Raw genomic sequence first — 17789 nt, forward strand, 5'->3', positions numbered from 1 at the left:
CCTTCTTTAAATAAAATCCAAGCTCCTCACCATGACCTACAGGTCCTTCTTGGTGGTCCAGCCCACCTCTCCCTTCATCCAGCCACCCCTTTAACCATGACACTCTGGCCAAGATGACCTCTCTTCTTTTATTGTTGTTTTTGTTGTTGTTTTGAGATGGAGCTTTGCTCTTGTCTAGGCTGGAGTGCAATGGTGGGATCTTGGCTCACTGCAACCTCTGCCTCCCGGGTTCAAGCGATTCTCCTGCCTCAGCCTCCCGAGTAGCTGGGACTACAGGCGCCCGCCACCACACCCGGCTAATTTTTTTATTTTTAGTAGAGATGGGGTTTTGCCACGTTGGCCAGGGTGGTCTCGAACTTCTGACCTTAGGTGATCCGCCCGCCTTGGCCTCCCAAAGTGCTGGGATTACAGGCGTGAGCCACAGCGCTTGGCCTAAAAGATGTTTCTGGAGTAGGAGGCTTTGGGCCTAGCTGGAAGGTTTGCGTCTTCAAAGGCCTGAAGAGAACATCCCAGGTGGCAGAAACAGCAAGGAGGGAACGTGTGGAGGAGGCAGGGAGACCCTGCTCTTGGGACTACTGTCTGCAGGGGGTCTCCAGAGGCAGGACCCCAGGGGTAGGGACACTGATGCAGAAGTCGCTCTGCAGCCCCTCCCCCCAAGCTGTGGGCCGGCGTGCCCCCAGGGACGCGGGCTGTGCGCTCCCACGCCCAGCCGAAGCAGGACGTTCCCACGCGGGGGCGGCCCTGAAAGGCTGTGGGGCGGGCCGGGGGCGGGCGCCCGCTCTCAGGTCCCTCCGCAGCGGGTTCTCAGTTGCTCTCTGGGCAGACCCAGGTCGCGCTCCCGCTGCCAAGCCCGCGAGGTGAGTGAGTTGGCGGAGGACCCCGCAACCCAAGCCCGCGCGCGTCAGGGGCGCGGCTCGGTCTCCTGCCTTCGCCGCTGGGTCACGCCCCGAGTGGTCCCTGTTTTAGAAGGTTGGGAGGCTTCATGCAGGTTAGAGTTGAGGGTTCCTGGAGAGTCCTCCGTCTGCATATGCCATCTTTTTCCCCAAATACAGATTACACCCTCCCTCTCTGGATATGTGGAGCTCTCCCACCCACTAATCATAATCACTGGCCGGAGCCCCTCTTTTCCAGAAGTGCGGGCCGCCCCCTCCCACTTATCACCTGTAATGTACCCCCTCCCTCACTCTATTTGTTGGGTGTCCCCCTCTCTCCCTAGATGTGGGATCCCCCTTTTTTTCCCCCAGATGTGTGTCTCCCTCCCTCTGACCCAGTTAAGTCCCTATCCTCTAAAGCCCCTCCCCACCCCCATGGATGCCAAACCCTGAGTCTTCCCTGGGGGTGGGGGACTGGGCTTACCCGGTCTGGCTGAGCCCAGTCCCCCACCCCCAACCAGATCCAGCAGAGCAGGCCTGTGTGCACGTAGGCGGCCAATTACGGGGGAAGGGGTGGGAGCCAGACGGTCTGTCTGTTCTGCCTGTGCAGGGCAGGGAAGAGAGCCTCAGGACCTGCTCCCTCTCAGCCTGGACCCCCACCCAGCTTCCTCTGGGGAGCAAACAACTGAGCAGAGTTCTCCAGGCTGGCCAGACTGAGCTGGGACTGGCACCAGAACCCAAGCCCTCAGCCTCAAACTCCTCAGACCTTGGCCCAACACTTAGGCCTCCTCCCACTTCTCAGATGGTGAATTGAGGTCCCAAGAAGGGGCTCCAAAGGTCTAGGACCCCCATTGCCCCCTCCTCCCAGGGATATCAGACAAAATTAGAAGGGTCAAGGGCATGAGGGCGACCTTGAAACCCTGGGATCCCTACCACTACCATACCAGTGGAAAAGGGTTTCTCCATCTGGCCCTACGGTTGGGGGCAGAGGGTGATGTGGGGGCAGAACTAATCTATACCTTCATGCCCCCAGATGCTGCCCAAAGCTGCCTGGAGCTTGTTGCTGAGGAAAGGTGGACGCGGAAGACGAGGGATGCACAGCTCAGAAGGCACCGGTGAGACCTGGAGTCCTTCCTCCCAGCCTAACTCCAGAGATGGGGGCAGGGGTCCCCTCTGCCCCCTTTGCCCTTCCATGCCACACTAGGCCTGTTCCTACCACACTTCCTATGATCCCACTTCTTGGTCCCAGGCCAAGTTTCTCCAGGAAATGGAGTCCGTGGGGTGAGCAGACAGTGGCCATCTCCATTCCAGGCTTCCTTAGGAGCCAGCCCCCAAGCCTCAGGTCCCTAGGTCTTTTGTGCTGAGGTGGAGGATGCTGACAGAACCTTGGACCCTGATTCCTCCTTTCCAGACCCTAGTTTGAATGCTAGTAAGAAGAAAGAGACCTAAAGCAGGAGAGACTTCAGCCAGATAGAAGAAGGGCCTTGCTGACCCATGGAGAATAACAAAGAAACATTTATTGAGCCCTTGCTAGTACCCCAAGCTATTATAAACCTTTTTTTTTTTTTTTTTTTTTGAAACAGAGTCTTGCTCTGTCGCGGAGGCTAGAGCGTTCAGTGGCGTGATCTCAGCTCACTTCAACCTCCGCCTCCTGGGTTCAAACGATTCTTCTGACTCAGTCTCCCGAGTAGTTGGGATTATAGGCGCCCACCACTGTGCCCGGCTAATTTTTGTATTTTTAGCAGAGGCGGGGTTTCACCATCTTGGCCAGGCTGGTCTCGAACTCCTGACCTTGCAATCCACCCGCCTCGGCCTCCCAAAGTGCCTGGGATTACAAGCGTGAGCCACCAAGCCCGGCCACCTTCTTTATTAATATAGTTAGAGATAGGGTATCCAAGGGGCAGCCTGGACTCAGCTCCCTCCATTGTGTCTGCAGCCCGTGGTGGGGGGAAGACGCCCCCCTACACCAACTGCTATGCCCAGCGCCACTACCCCATGCCAGAAGAGCCCTTCTGCACAGAACTCAACGCTGAGCAGCAGGCCCTGAAGGAGAAGGAGAAGGGAAGCTGGACCCTGCTGACCCACGCCGAAAAGGTGGCCCGTAGGTGTCAGGGTGGGGCTGGCTGGAGAGAGTGGGTTGGGGCCTGACTTTGGAAAGAAGGGCCTGTCAGGGATCAGAGGGCAGAGAGAGGCCCCCAAGACAGCCAGAAACCTCCAAACACGTGAGGGGTGAAGTTTATGCCTTTGTTCGTTTCTTTATTCACTCACCTATTTGTGCATAGCCTGATGTTAGGCAATGCTGGAGACAAGAGGTGAATCACCTGGATAGTTCCTGTCCCCATGGTGCTCCCAGTCCCGTGGGGAAAACCAGTACAGACCCCAATAATTGTAATACAGAATATGTGACTAGGGTGAGGTGTGTTCAAGGACTGTGAGATGAAATCTTGGTGGACCTCCCAGAGGAGGGCACATTCCAGCTGGCCTTTAAGGGTGAAGAGGAGGGCACTGCCAGGGAGTGGGAACTGCATGGGGAAGGGTATCAGAGCAGGAGACTGTGGAACCTCCTGGAATTGGGTGATGTGGGGGAGATGGAACAGAGAGAGGCAGGTGAGGTGGTTGGGGAGGAGCCCTCTGACCCTGGGAGACTGGAGGGATGTGTGGTCCCTTGTCATGTCCACCAGAGCATCCCTGAGCTCACCCTTTGATATTTGGAGCACCTTATTCTCATTCCATGAATGGGAACACTCAGCCTGACCTCCAAGATTTCAAGGGATTCCTAGTGGGGAAATGTTCGTGCTTCTCAAATTTGTTCATTCAGTCAACATCTTACTGAGCACCTACTGCAATACCATGCACTGGGAATGCAGCTGTGAGCCAGCCAGGCTCCCTTTCTGCCTGTGAGCTTGCATTTCCAGCCCTCTCTCAACACCTTTTCTCTCTCCCTCTCTCTCTCTCTCTGTCTCTCTCTCTCTCTCTCTCACACACACACACATACATATCTTGGTTTTCTCTTCATTTCAGAAATTGACACTCTTTTTCTGAGCGTGGTGGCACATGCCTGTGGTCCCAGCTATTTGGGAGGCTGAGGCAGGAGGATCGCTTGAGCCCAGGGGAGTTGAGGCTGCAGTGAGCTGTGATTGTGCCACTGCATTGCACTCCAACCTGGGTAACAAAGTGAGACCCTGTCTGGGGCGGGGGGGTGGGGGGGAAGAAAAAAAAGAAAGAGAGAGAGAGAAATAAATGACGGACATTTGACAAGCAAGATTGTCATGAGCACCACCCCTAATATGTACTGCACACTTACAGGTAGCAGGCACCGCTGTGGAGGTAGGTGCTCTCATTAGCTCACATTTGAGAGCCTCAGCTCAGTGAAGTGCAGTCACTTGCAATGGTCGCACGGCTAGAGAGTAGTGGAGGCAAGATTTGAAACCACACAGACAGGCACCAGGGGTTTCACCCTTAGCTGCTATACCACATTAGCTACACTGAAGGTTTGGTGGGATGCTTGGTGCATTGCAGTGTAGCCTCACAGATCAGTTAAACAACTTTTTTTTTCTTTATTTTTTGAGACAGGGTCTCTGTCACCCAGGATGGAGTGCAGTGGCCCCATGTCGGCTCACTGCAACCTCTGCCTCCTGGGTTCAAGTGATCCTCCTGCTTTGGTCTCCTAAGTAGCTGAGACTACAGGCGGGCACCACCACACCTGGCTATTTTTTTGTATTTTTTGTAGAGACAGGGTTTCACCATGTTGGCCAGACTGGTCTCGAACTCCTGATCTCATGATCCACCTGCCTCAGCCTAAAGTGCTGGGATTACAGGTGTGAGCTACCACGCCGGCTATTTATTTATTTATTAATTTATTTATATTTCTGTAGAGACAGAGCAGTCTCACTATGGTTGCTCAGGCTGCTCTTGAACTCCTGGGCTCAAGCAATTCTCCTGCCTCAGCCTCCCAAAGCACTGGGATTACTGGCATGAGCCATCATGCCAGGCCAAACGCCTTGAGTCTTGTCAGACCTCTTCCAGGGCAGGCGGGCATGGCAGCACTGGAGTGCATGGCCTGTGTCTATGCATGGCTGTACTACAGTCATGCTGAGTGGCCTCCACCGGTTGATTTCACTGTCTCAGCCTAAACCGCCCACTCAAGTGTCTTCCCAAAACCTAAGACAGTTCCCTTTCCCCAAGGAATTCTGCTGCCAGCTTTGATTTTCCTTTGGATATTTGTTTTCATATTTATATAATGTACTGAGAAAGGATTATACACGTAGGGTAATTTTTTTTTTTTTGTGAGACAGAGACTCTCTCTCTTGCCCAGGCTGGAGTGCTGTGGCCGGATCTCAGCTCACTGCAAGCTCCCGAGTAGGTGGGACTACAGGCACCCACCACCACGCCTGGCTAATTTTTTGTATTTTTAGTAGAGACGGGGTTTCACCGTGTTAGCCAGGATGGTCTCGATCTCCTGACCTCGTGATCTGCCCGTCTCGGCCTCCCAAAGTGCTGGGATTACAGGCTTGAGCCACCGTGCCCGGCCAATTTTTTGTATTTTTAGTAGAGATGGGGTTTCACCATGTTAGCCAGGATGGTCTCAATCTCCTGACCTCGTGATCCACGCGCCTCGGCCTCCCAAAGTACTGGAATTACAGGCGTGAGCCACCGCGCCCAGCCTTACCTGGCTAATTTTAAAATTTTTTGTAGGGACAGGGTCTCGCTATATTGCCTAGGATTGTCTCGAACTCTTAGACTCAAGCAGTCCACCTGTCTTGGTCTCCCAAAATTCTGGGATTACAGGCATGAGCCACCATGCCTGGCCCCCTCCCTAATTCTGTTGAAATGAAATCCAGATTCTTCTCCATGGATTCTGACAAGGTCCTGTGTGAACCGGCTCTGGCCAGCCTCTAATTTGCTAAATTCTCTCTCTTTTGCTCATTTCACTCCAGCCACAGTGGTCCTCACTTCACTCTTTCCCTACCTGCTTCCTGCTTCTCGGTCTTTGCACTTCTTCCGTTCTCACCAACTTTCTCCCATTGATTTTTCAAGCCTCAGTTCCAGTGTCACCTCCTCTGAGACACCTTCCCTGGCCACCCAACTGTTTTCCTGAAGCATTTGCCACAGTCTCCCCTCTTAACTCCACAAGGGCAGAGATTTTCATCTGGCTTACTTACTTCTGTCACCAGTTCTTGGTCATGCTGTGTATATAGTACATGCTCCGTAAGAATTTGCTGAATGAACAGCATCTGCTGCAGAGAGGGGGAAGCCAGGGATCACTTAGAGTGGACGCACCTGAGGCCTTTCCCCCCTCCCCGCCAATTGCCTCCAGTGTACCGGCTCCAGTTCAATGAGACCTTTGCGGAGATGAACCGTCGCTCCAATGAGTGGAAGACAGTGATGGGTTATGTCTTCTTCTTCTTTGGATTCGCAGCTCTGGTGATTTGGTGGCAGCGGGTCTACAGTGAGTAGCAACACCTCATCTAGATGCAATCCTGGGCCATGACCTTGTGGTCACGGCCACCAGATGGTTTCTTAAGGGAACCATGCTGGCACTCATCTGAAGAGTTGAAAATTTCTGAAGAGGTGTAGTGTGAAGGGCAGAGCATGGCTGTCTAGGTTTGAATGTAGGAACTTTACCTCTCTGGGCCTCAGTTTCCTCATCTGTAAAATGGAAATAGTAATGTTCCATTTCAGGGTACTTAAGAGGATTTTATTTATTTATTTTTATTTTATTTTATTTATTTTTTTTTTTGAGACGGAGTCTCGCTCTGTTGCCCAGGCTGCAGTGCAGTGGCCGGATCTCAGCTCACTGCAAGCTCCTCCTCCCGGGTTTACACCATTCTCCTGCCTCAGCCTCCCAAGTAGCTGGGACTACAGGCACCCGCCACCTCGCCCAGCTAGTTTTTTGTATTTTTTTTAGTAGAGACGGGGTTTCACCATGTTAGCCAGGATGGTCTCGATCTCCTGACCTCGTGATCCGCCCGCCTCGGCCTCCCAAAGTGCTGGGATTACAGGCTTGAGCCACCGCGCCCGGCCAAGAGGATTTTAATGAGAGAGGGCTATAGGCCAGTGTTTGGCTCATAGTCATGAATGGTGTTGTAACTGATTGTTGTGTCTGAACCATATGTTTTTCAGTGTATATTTATATATATATATATACACATACACGGAACCTCTGCCTCCACAGTTCAAGTGATTCCCCTGCCTCAGCCTCCCGAGTAGCTGGGACTACAGGAGTGTGCCACCACGCCTGATTAATTTTTGTATTTTTAGTAGAGACAGGGTTCGCCATGTTGGCCAGGCTGGTCTCAAACTCCTGGCCTCAAGTGATCTGCCTGCTTCGAACTCCCAAAGTGCTAGGATTACAAGCATGAGCCACCACACCTAGCCTATTTTTCAGTATATTGCTTCAGCTACTGTAACAGAGAGTCCCCAACTTACAAGAGCTTAAATTAGATAATGGTTTATTCCTTTCTCACAACAAGGGCAGAGAAGCAATCCAGACAAATGTGGGGACTCCACAATGCAGGCTCCTTCTGTCTTGTTGCTCTGCCTCCTTGACATGCAAGATGGCTGCTCCAGCTCTTGCCATCAAGCCTACATTCCAGCCAAGGAAAAAAGGGAAAGGAAAATAGGCTCCTCTTTGAGGCCTAGAAGTTGCTCAAACCACTTCTCCTCACATGATATAGGCTGAGAAATGATCACGTGACCATCTGGCTACAAGGGAAGCTGGGAAATATAGTCTTTAGCTGGGTAGTCACATGTACAGCTGAGCTTTTATTACCTCTGAATAGTGGTTCTCAAAAGTGTTCTCTGTGTACCAATAGCAACTTGCTAGAAATGCATATTCTCAGCTAGAAACTTGCTAGAAATGCATATTCTCAGCTCCACTGGTCACATACTCTGGGGGTAGACCCCAACCCCAACAATTTTTTTTTTTTTTTTGAGAGAGAGTTTTGTTCTTTAGTAGTGCAATCTCGGCTCACTGCAATCTCCGCCTTCTGGTTTCAAGTGATTCTCCTGCCTCAGCCTACCAAGTAGCTGGGATTACAGGCGCCCGCCACCATGCCCAGCTAATTTTTGTATTTTCAGTAGAGATGGGGTTTCACCATGTTGGCCAGACTGGTCTCGAATTTCTGACCTTGTGATCCACCTGCCTTGGCCTCCCAAAGTGCTGGGGTTATAGGCATGAGCCACCGTACCTGGCCTGACTCCAACAGTTATTTAATTAAATTAATTAATTTATTCGAGATGGAGTCTTGCTCTGTCTCCCAGGCTAGAATGCAGTGGCGTGATCTCAGCTCACTGCAACCTCTGCCTCCTGGGTTCAAGTGATTCTTCTGCCTCAGCCTCCTGAGCAGCTGGGACTACAGGTGCATGCCACCACGCCCAGCTAATTTTTATATTTTTAGTAGAGATGGGGTTTCACCATATTGGCCAGGCTGGTCTTCAACTCCTGACCTTGTGATCCACCCACTTTGGCCTCCCAAAGTGCTGGGATTACAGGTGTGAGCCACCACACCGGCCCAACAATTTTTATTTTAACTGCCCATCCCTCTGGTAGACCAGTGGAAGGCTCAGCACCTCCTGTGCATCCTGGAAGGGCTAGTCTAGCTTAGTGCTTGGCACATAGTCAATGCTCATAAAGGTTGTTCTCTTCCTGCTCCGCTCCTGGGATAGAATGTACCAGGGATGGAGGTCAGGAAGGCTGAGTCAGCCTCAGGGCCAGGTGGACCAGAAAGTAAGGTATGAGAGCTGTTGGGAGCTCGGACCTCCAGGCCTTTCCTGTCCCAATCCACACATCAAGGTGCCTAAAATGCCTCTATGAGTGCTTTCAGCTTTTAGGTTAAGTATTGCCTCTCCCACCAGATTTTTTTCTTTTTTTTTTTAAAAAAAGAGACAGGAGTTTTTCTATGTTGCCCAGGCTGGACTAGAATTCCTCGGTTTAAGTAATCCTCCCATCTTGGCCTCCTGAGTAACTGAGACCATAGGCACATGCCATTGCACCCGGCTCTCCCCATTTTTTTTTCTTCTTTTTTTTTTTGAGACGGAGTCTCGCTCTGTCGCCCAGGCTGGAGTGCAGTGGCCGGATCTCAGCTCACTGCAAGCTCCGCCTCCCGGGTTTACGCCATTCTCCTGCCTCAGCCTCCCGAGTAGCTGGGACTACAGGTGCTCGCCACCTCACCCGGCTAGTTTTTTGTATATATATATATTTTTTAGTAGAGACGGGGTTTCACCGTGTTAGCCAGGATGGTCTCGGTCTACTGACCTTGTGATCTGCCCGTCTCGGCCTCCCAAAGTGCTGGGATTATAGGCTTGAGCCACTGCGCCTGGCCTTTTTTTTTTTTTTTTAGAAAGAGTCTTGCTCTGCCAGCCAGGCTGGAGTGTAGTGGCATGATCTTGGCTCAGTGCAACCTGTGCCTCCCAGACTAAACCAATTATCCTGCCTCAGCCTCCTGAGCAGCTGGGATAACGGGGATACACTACTACGCCCAGCTAATTTTTTGTATTTTTAGTAGAGACAGGGTTTGACTAGGCCAGGCTAGTCTCGAACTCCTGACCTCAAGTGATCTGCCCACCTCGGCCTGGGCGTGATTACAGGCGTGAGCCACCGCGCCCTGCTACCTGTCCCCATATTTTTAAAGTGAACACTCTTTCCTACTTCCTACTCTCAACCCCCTTAGAAAGTAAAAGGAATTATTTCATCCTGGACCCTGCCCAGCAAGTGGGAACAAACTCAGTAATTACATAATTATAGTAGATAACATGTATCAGGTGCTTAATATTTGTCTAACGTTGTGCCAACAGCTTTGGAAATACTCAGTTCCCACAATCCTAGTGGATAGGACCTGCTTTTGACAGGTAAGGAAATTGAGGCTCAGAGAGGTGAAATGACTTGTTGAAGGTCACAGGGCAAGGGAGTGGTGGAGCTGGGATTTGGATTCAGGCAGTCTTCAAATCAGTGCTCTTATTAACCACAGGCCATAGAGGTAGGTAAGGCGACTGAGTTGGGAAGGACCTTGGCCTGGCTCCCATGGTCCTTGGAGTCTAAGGCAAAGCTGGAATCAGAACCGAGAGGTGCCTGGGGCGATGCTTTAGGAGAAAGTCTGGGGTGCTGGGCTAGACAGGGTGGAGGGAGCGCCTCAGTGCAGGATACCCCAACCCCGGAGTAACTTGTACCATCAGCCTTGGGAGTAGCTGGGAGGCTACAGGGTGGCTGGAGACCCTGGCTGGTGGAGGAAGACTGGCCGGATCCTGAGCCACCCTATGCACTCCCTGCAGTGTTTCCTCCAAAGCCCATCACCTTGACAGACGAATGGAAAGCCAAGCAGCTGCAGCGCATGCTGGACATGAAGGTCAATCCTGTGCAGGGCCTGGCCTCCCGCTGGGACTATGAGAAGAAGCAGTGGAAGAAGTGACTTGCATCCCCAGCTGTCTCCCTGTGGCTCCACCTTGGCTGGGAGCCTCTGCCGGCCCCTCCCCTCCCCTGCCCTTAACCCCAATAAAGCTGATTGGTTCTCTTCTGCCTCTCACCTCCACTTCAGACTTTACTTGGCACCTAAAATTAGGCATTTTACCAGGTGAAGTGCAAGAAGGGCTCAGAACTCATCTGGTCAGTGAGGGCTTCCTGGAGGAGTGGGGGCTAGAGCCAAGGCTTAGGTGGGACTGGGAACGGCAAGAAGAAGGGAAGCCATCAGGGGTGGAGCAAGTGGCTTAATCAAAGGTGAGGACACTCTTTTATTCAGCTAATTAACAAATACTTGGCCGGGCACGATGGCTCACACCTGTAATCCCAGCACTTTGGGAGGACAAGGAGGGCGGATCACTTGAGGTCAGGAGTTCAAGACCAGCCTGGCCAATATGGTGAAACCCCATCTCTACTAAAAAATACAAAAATTAGCCTGGTGTGATGGTGCAGGCCTGTAGTCCCAGCTGGTCAGGAGCCTGAAGCAGGAGAATCGCTTGAACTCAGTAGGCAGAGGTTGCAGTGAGCCGAGGTCATACCATTGCACTCCAGCCTGGGTGACAGAGAGAGACTCCATCTCAAAACAAAACAAAAAACAAATACTTACTGAGCACCTACTATGTGCCAGGTTCTAATCCAGGCCCTGGGGATGCAGCAGTGAACAAGCAGGCAAAGACCTTGGCCTCACGGAGGAGACGTTCCTCTATGCAGGGAGATAGAAAAATGAAAAAAATAATGCAATAACTTGTAGGTTACATGGTAATAAGTGCCATGAAGAAACACAACACTTATTACATGGTAATAAGTGCCATGAAGAAAGCAGCATGAGGGGACAGGATAAAGGGGATTGGGGGTTGGTAGTGAAGGCCTTTAGGAAGAGGTGGTATTTCATTTCTTTTTTTTTGGTAGGGTGTCATTCTGTCACCCAGGCGGGAGTACAGTGGCATGATCATGGCTCACTGCATCCTTGAATTCTCGAGCTCATGTGATACTCCCACCTCAGCCTCCCAAGTAGTGGTACAGGTATACAGCACCATGTCCAGCTAATTTTTTTTTTTTTTTTTTTTTTGAGACGGAGTTTCACTCTTGTTGCCCAGGCTGGAGTGCAATCTCAGCTTACCGCAACTTCTGCCTCCCGGGTTCAGCTGATTCTCCTGCCTGCCTCAGCCTCGCTGGTAGCTGGGATTACAAGCATGTGCCACCATGCCCAGCTAATTTTGTATTTTTAGTAGAGGTGGAGTTTCTCCATGTTGGTCAGGGTGGTCTCGAACTCCCGACCTCGGGTGATCCACCTCCCTTTGCCTCCCAAGGTGCTGGGATTACAGGCGTGAGCCACCGCACGTGGCCATTGGTATTTTATTTTATTTATTTTATTTTATTTTTTTGTGTGTGTGTATTCTTAGTAGAGATGGGGTTTCACCATATTGACCAGGCTGGTCTCAAACTCCTGACCTCAGGTGATCTGCCCGCCTTGGCCTCCCAAAGTGCTGGGATTACCGATGTGAACCACCGCGCCTGGCTTGCATGGTCTTTTTATGATTCAACTTCAGAAGACAAAAAGCATTACTTCTACTGGAGCCCAATGGTCAAGTCACTACCAAAGGTACACCCAAGTTCAAGAGGGAGAGTACATGGACTCCACCACTCAGTAGGAGGTCATTGTAAAATGTGGGGTGCATGTGAGAAGGGAAATTTCTTTTTTTCTTTTAAATTTTATTTTACTTTAAGTTCCAGGATACATGTGCAAAACGTGCAGGTTTGTTACATAGGTAAACGTGTGCCACGGTGGTCTGTTGTACCTATCAACTCATCACCTAGGTATTAAGCCCCACATGCATTAGCTATTTGTCCTAATGCTCTCCCTCCCCTTGCCCCCACAGACCCCGGTGTATGTTGTTCCCTCCCTGTGTCCATGTGTTCTCACTGTTCAGCTCCCACTTACGAGTGAGAACATGCGATGTTTGGTTTTCTGTTCCTGTGTTAGTTTGCTGAGGATGAGAGCTTCCAGTTTCATCCATGTTCCTACAAAGGATATGATCTCATTCCTCTCTTTTTGAGGCCAAGTCTCACTCTGTCACCCAGGCTGGAGTGCAGTGGAACGATCCTAGCTCACTGCAGACTCAAATTCCTGGGCTCGAGCAATCCTCCCGCCTCAGCCTCCCAAAGTGCTGGGATTACAGGCATGAGCCACTGCATCTGGCCAAGAGGGAAAATTTTTGAGATCATTTTTCGAAAATACAGTCTACCATCCAAGGTCAAGCCCAATGTTGATGGAGAGAGAAATATCCTACAGCCAGGGTGTGCATGGAGGCATGAGGAGAGAAGGCAGAATTGTGAGCAGATAATAAAATATTCTACGGATGTGGAGAAACGACCAACACAAAATCAAGTTGAAGGCCAGGTGTGGTGGCTCACACCTGAAGTCCCAACACTTTTGGAGGTTGAGGCAGGAGGCTAGCTTGAGGCCAGGAGTTTGAGATTAGCCTCGGCAACATAATGAGACCTGTCTCATTATGGTTTTTGTGTTTTGTTTTGTTTTGTTTGAGATGGAGTCCTGCTCTGTAGCCCAGGCTGGAATTCAGTGGTGCAATCTCAGCTCACTGACGCTTCTGCCTCCTGGGTTGAAGCAATTCTCCTGCCTCAGCCTCCTGAGTAGCTGGGATTACAGGTGTGTGTCACCACACCCAGCTAATTTTTGTATTTATAGTAGAGACAGGGTTTCACCATGTTGGCCAGGATGGTCTCCATCTCTTGACTTTATAATCCCCCCTCCTTATTCTCCCAAAGTGCTGCGATTACAGGCATGAGCCACTACGCCTGGCCATGTCTCAGGTCTTAAGGTCCCTAGCTGGTCAGCCTTCTTTCCACTTTTCAGAGTTTTCTTTTCTTTTTTCTTTCTTTCTTTTTTTTTTTTTTTTTTTTTTGAGATGGAGTCTCACTCTGTCACCCAGACTGGAGTGCAATGGCATGATCTCGGCTCACTGCAACCTCTACTTCCTGGGTTCAAGCAATTCTCGTGCCTCAGCCTCCTGAGCAGCTGGGATCACAGGCATGAGCCACCATGCCTGGCTAATTTTTGTAGTTTTGGTAGATACAGGTTTTGTCATGTTGGGCAGGATGGTCTCAAACTCCTGGCCTTAAGTGATCCATCTGCTTCAGCCTCCCAAAGTGCTGGGATTACAGGCATGAGCCATGGCGCCCAGCCTGAGTTTTCTTATTCTTATTTTATATTACAGTGTCAAAGGTTCTTAGTTTTACTTAGCAGGAGAAATAGGGAAAAGTACTTCTGCTCTATCTTCCTAGATGTGGAAGTCCTGTGGTTCATCCTACTATATATTAAAATCTCTTTTAATATATAATCTCTCTGTTTCTCCCTACCCCTCCTTCCCCTTCCATTTCATTTGTTGAAAAAAATGGAGTCATTTGTCCTGAGGATTTCCCCCAGTCTGTATTTTGGTAATTGCAATCCCATGTGTCACTTATTATGCCCCTCTGTCCCCTGTGTTTTCTATAAATGGTGATTACATTTAGAAGCTTGGTCAGACTCACGCTTGATGTTTTTGGCAAGAATATTTGATGGGTGTGCTGTGTTCTCTTGGCAGGCAGCACGTGACGCCTGGTTGTCTCTGTGTACCATTAGCAGCTCTCATTGGTCATTGTGTAGATTCATTAACGTATTAGGAGTACAGATGGCTTTCAAATACATGAAAAGATGCCAACCTCAATTAGATTTTTAAAAATGAAATTTTAACGTATGAGTACTATTTTTTCATCTACCAGATTGACAAGAATCAGAGTGTTAACATGAATGTTGGCAAGAGTGCAGAGGACAGGCGACTTCACAGGCTGCCTGATTTGACTGTATCCATCAAAATGACAAATGTATACACCCTTTGGCCCAGCAGTTCTACTTTTAGGAATGTATCCTGTGGATACACGGGCACATATGCAAAATGATGGATTGCAGTATTGTTTGGATTAGCAGGAGTTGAAGCCTGGGCAATATAGTGAGACCTTGTCTCTATTAAAAATAAAAAAAAAAGGAGCCAGGCATGGTGGTGCATGCCTGTGGTCCCAGCTACTTGGGAGGCTGAGGTGGGAGGATCCTCAAATTTGGGTGGTCAAGGCTGCAATGAGTCGTGATCACGCCACTGCACTCCAGCCTGGGCAATAGAACAGACCCTGTCTCCAAAAACAAAAACAAAAACAAAAACAAAAACAGTAACTACAAAAGTTGAGAACTACCAAATTGTTCCACCTGGAGTGCTACAAAATTATCACAACTTGTGGCAGACCCTGTGGGCAATGTGCCTGCAGGGTGCTCTCCGAAGCTTTGGTAGACAGTTCTCATTAAAGGGGACAGCCACCTGTGTGTTTTTGACCAAGCATGGGGCAGGCAGGAAATGCCAAATGTCAAGGAGAAAATCTTGAAGCAGCCCTCAGCCAATGAGGGATGAGTTGGTAGATAAACACCTTGGTGTTCTTGTCCCTCAGTGACAGAATTTTGAGCAGTGTTCCACGGGTTTTTCAAAGGATGCCCTGTGGAGGAGCCCCATTGCCTGGAGTGGCAGCTTACTCAGCATCACACCGTATACTGGCTCCCTGTCCTTCCTTGTGTCACTTCCTCACTTAAACCATTTGCCCCTGAATCTTTATTGTAGGCTTTGCTTTTGGGGGAAATCTACACTAAGGCAGAGCTTGGTGGTGGTTTGGCAGCACAGTCTGATACAATTGATAGTAGTTACTATAAAAAATAGTACTTACAGTGCCAGACACCATCCTTAAGCACTTCACAAGCATTAAATCTGTGTAACTACCCCATGAAGTAGGCAGGATTAGCACAGAATTTTTCAGGCAAAGAAACTCCTATTTTTTCAGGCAAAGAAACTCAGGCACAGAGAGGTTAAGTCACTTACCAAGGGCACCTACCTCCCCTGGGCAGTCTTGTTTCACCGTCCTGCTCCAAACCACCACACTGTCCTTTTTCTGGTCCCCTGCTGCTTCACCAGCGTGAGCTGAGCTTGGCCAAGGTTGGCCTCTTCCCTTCTGGACATCTATTGTAGTGGTCAGCTGTGGAGAGTGGCCATCCACCTACACTCTACAGTTGGTTTTCCAGGTGCCCAGAGAGCTTGGCACAAAGTCCCGGTAAGATTGATATACCCTTTTAGGGACAGCCAACCAGCTGCAGAGGGATGTTGCGCTTCATAAATGGTTTGTAACCTACAACCCTATCATTATTTCATTATTATTTTTACAATGTAATCATAACAGTTATTTCTGGGGGAGGTTTGTTTGTTTTTTAAGTTTTTTTTTTTTTTTCTCTGTAGAGATGGAGTCTTGCTGTGTTGCCCAAGCTAGTCTCAAACTCCCGGGCTGAAGCAATCCTCCTCTGTCAGTCTCCCAAAGTGGGATTATAGGCGTGAGCCACCACGTCCAGCTTTTTGTTTGTTTGTTTGTTTTGAGACGGAGTTTCGCTCTTGTTGCCTAGGCTGGAGTACAGTGGCGTGATCTTGGCTCACCGCAAACTCCACCTCCTGGGTTCAAGTGATTCTCGTGCCTCAGCCTCCTGAGTAGCTGGGACTACAGGCACCCGCCACCACGCCTGGCTAATTTTTGTATTTTTAGTACAGACAGGGTTTCACTGTTGGCCAGGCTGGTCTGAAACTCCTCACCTCAGGTGATCCTCCCACCTTGGCCTCCAAAAGTGCTGGGATTACAGGCATGAGCCTCCATGCCTGGCTTGTTTTTTACATCAGTGCAATTAGAGCCTGATGTGGGTACTTGCTGACATGGATACTGGTCATTTCCTATTCAGCAACAAGTTTACAAACCATCTCATTGGCCAGGCCACTATGTTATATTTATATTATTTTCTATTTTATATTCAGAAAAACTTTTTCTTGCTTTATGTCCACATTCTTGGTATCTTAGTGTTTTATTATTTTTATTTATTTATTTATTTATTTATTGAGACAGAGTCTCACTCTGTCTCCCAGGCTGGAGCACAGTGGTGCGATCTTGGCTCACTGCAAGTTCCGCCTCCCGGGTTCACGCCATTCTCCTGCCTCAGCCTCCTGAGTACCTGGGACTACAGGCACCCACCACCGCGCCTGGCTAATTTTTTGTATTTTTAGTAGAGACAGGGTTTCACCGTGGTCTCGATCTCCTGACCTCGTGATCCGCCCACCTCGGCCTCCACCGCACCTGGCAATATCTTAGTGTTTTTTTTGTTTTGTTTTGTTTTGTTTTGTTTTGTTTTGTTTTTTGAGACGGAGTCTTCCTCTGTCACCCAGAATGGAGTACAGTGGCACAATCTTGGCTCACTACAACCTCCGCCTCCTAGGTTCAAGCCATTCTCCTGTCTCAGCCTCCCCAGTAGCTGGGATTACAGGCATGTACCACCACGCCCAGCTAATTTTTGTATTTTCAGTAGAGACAGGATTTCACCATTTTGACCAGGCTAGTCTCAAACTCCTGACCTCGTGATCCGCTCGCCTCGGCCTCCGAAAGTGCTGGGATTACAGGCATGAGTCATCGTGCCTGGCCTATCTTAGTGTTTTAAAAATGACTTCCTCAAATTTTAACATTGACGTATTAACAGTTCATAATATGGCCATTTAAATTTCATTTAAGAACTTCAAGAATTCACAAGACTCTCTATAATGAAATTATTAAAACCAATTATTTATATGTGAATTTATTGAAATGAGATGGCTTAAATAATTTAGGAGAGAATACTCAACATGGTCAGAATTATCACATGAGTGTATGCATATTAATTAAAAATCAGGCTGGGGCTGGGCGTGGTGGCTCATGCCTGTAATCCCAGCACTTTGGTAGGCCGAGGCGAGTGGATCACGAGGTCAGGAGATCTAGACCATCCTGGCTAACACGGTGAAACCCCGTCTCTACTAAAAATACAAGAAATTAGCTGGCAGAGGTAGTGCATGCCTGTAGTTCCAGCTACTCGGAAGGCTGAGGCAGGAGAATGGTGTGAACCCGGGAAGTGGAGCTTGCAGTGAGCCAAGATCGCACCACTGCACTCCACCCTGGGCGACAGAGCAAGACTCTGTCTCAAAAAAAAAAAAAAAAAAAAATCAGGCTGGGTGCAGTGGCTCACGCTTGTAATACCAGCACTTTGGTAGGCCAAGGCTGGCAGATTGCCTGAGGTCAGAAGTTCGAGACCAGCCTGGCCAATATGGTGAAACCCTGTCTCTAATAAAAATACAAATTTAGCTGGGCATGGTGGTGGGCACCTGTAGTCCCAGCTACTTGGGAGGCTGAGGAAGGAGAATCACTTGAATCCAGGGGACAGAGGTTGCAGTGAGCCGAGATGGCACCACTGCACTCCAGCCTGGGTGACAGAGCGAGACTCTGTCTCAGAAAAAAAAGAAGGAAAGAAATGAACATATATGATCTATATAATGTATGTCTTCTTTGATTTTTATTTATTTATTATTATT

At 49.5% G+C, this 17789-nt stretch overlaps 1 protein-coding gene across 1 annotated transcript; it reads left to right on the forward strand.

Annotated features, from left to right (window-relative positions):
- The first annotated feature begins 788 nt into the window (after positions 1-788).
- On the forward strand, positions 789-10370 carry LOC111548228. Its single transcript, XM_023220624.1, has 5 exons — positions 789-857; positions 1906-1987; positions 2809-2973; positions 6190-6321; positions 10143-10370. Exons 2-5 carry the CDS (start codon positions 1906-1908, stop codon positions 10277-10279), a joined length of 516 nt encoding a protein of 171 aa, XP_023076392.1. The 5' UTR covers positions 789-857; the 3' UTR covers positions 10280-10370.
- Positions 10371-17789: the final 7419 nt, after the last annotated feature.

Source organism: Piliocolobus tephrosceles, chromosome 20 (genome assembly GCF_002776525.5).
Source record: "Piliocolobus tephrosceles isolate RC106 chromosome 20, ASM277652v3, whole genome shotgun sequence".
Classification (NCBI taxonomy): Eukaryota; Metazoa; Chordata; class Mammalia; order Primates; family Cercopithecidae; genus Piliocolobus; species Piliocolobus tephrosceles.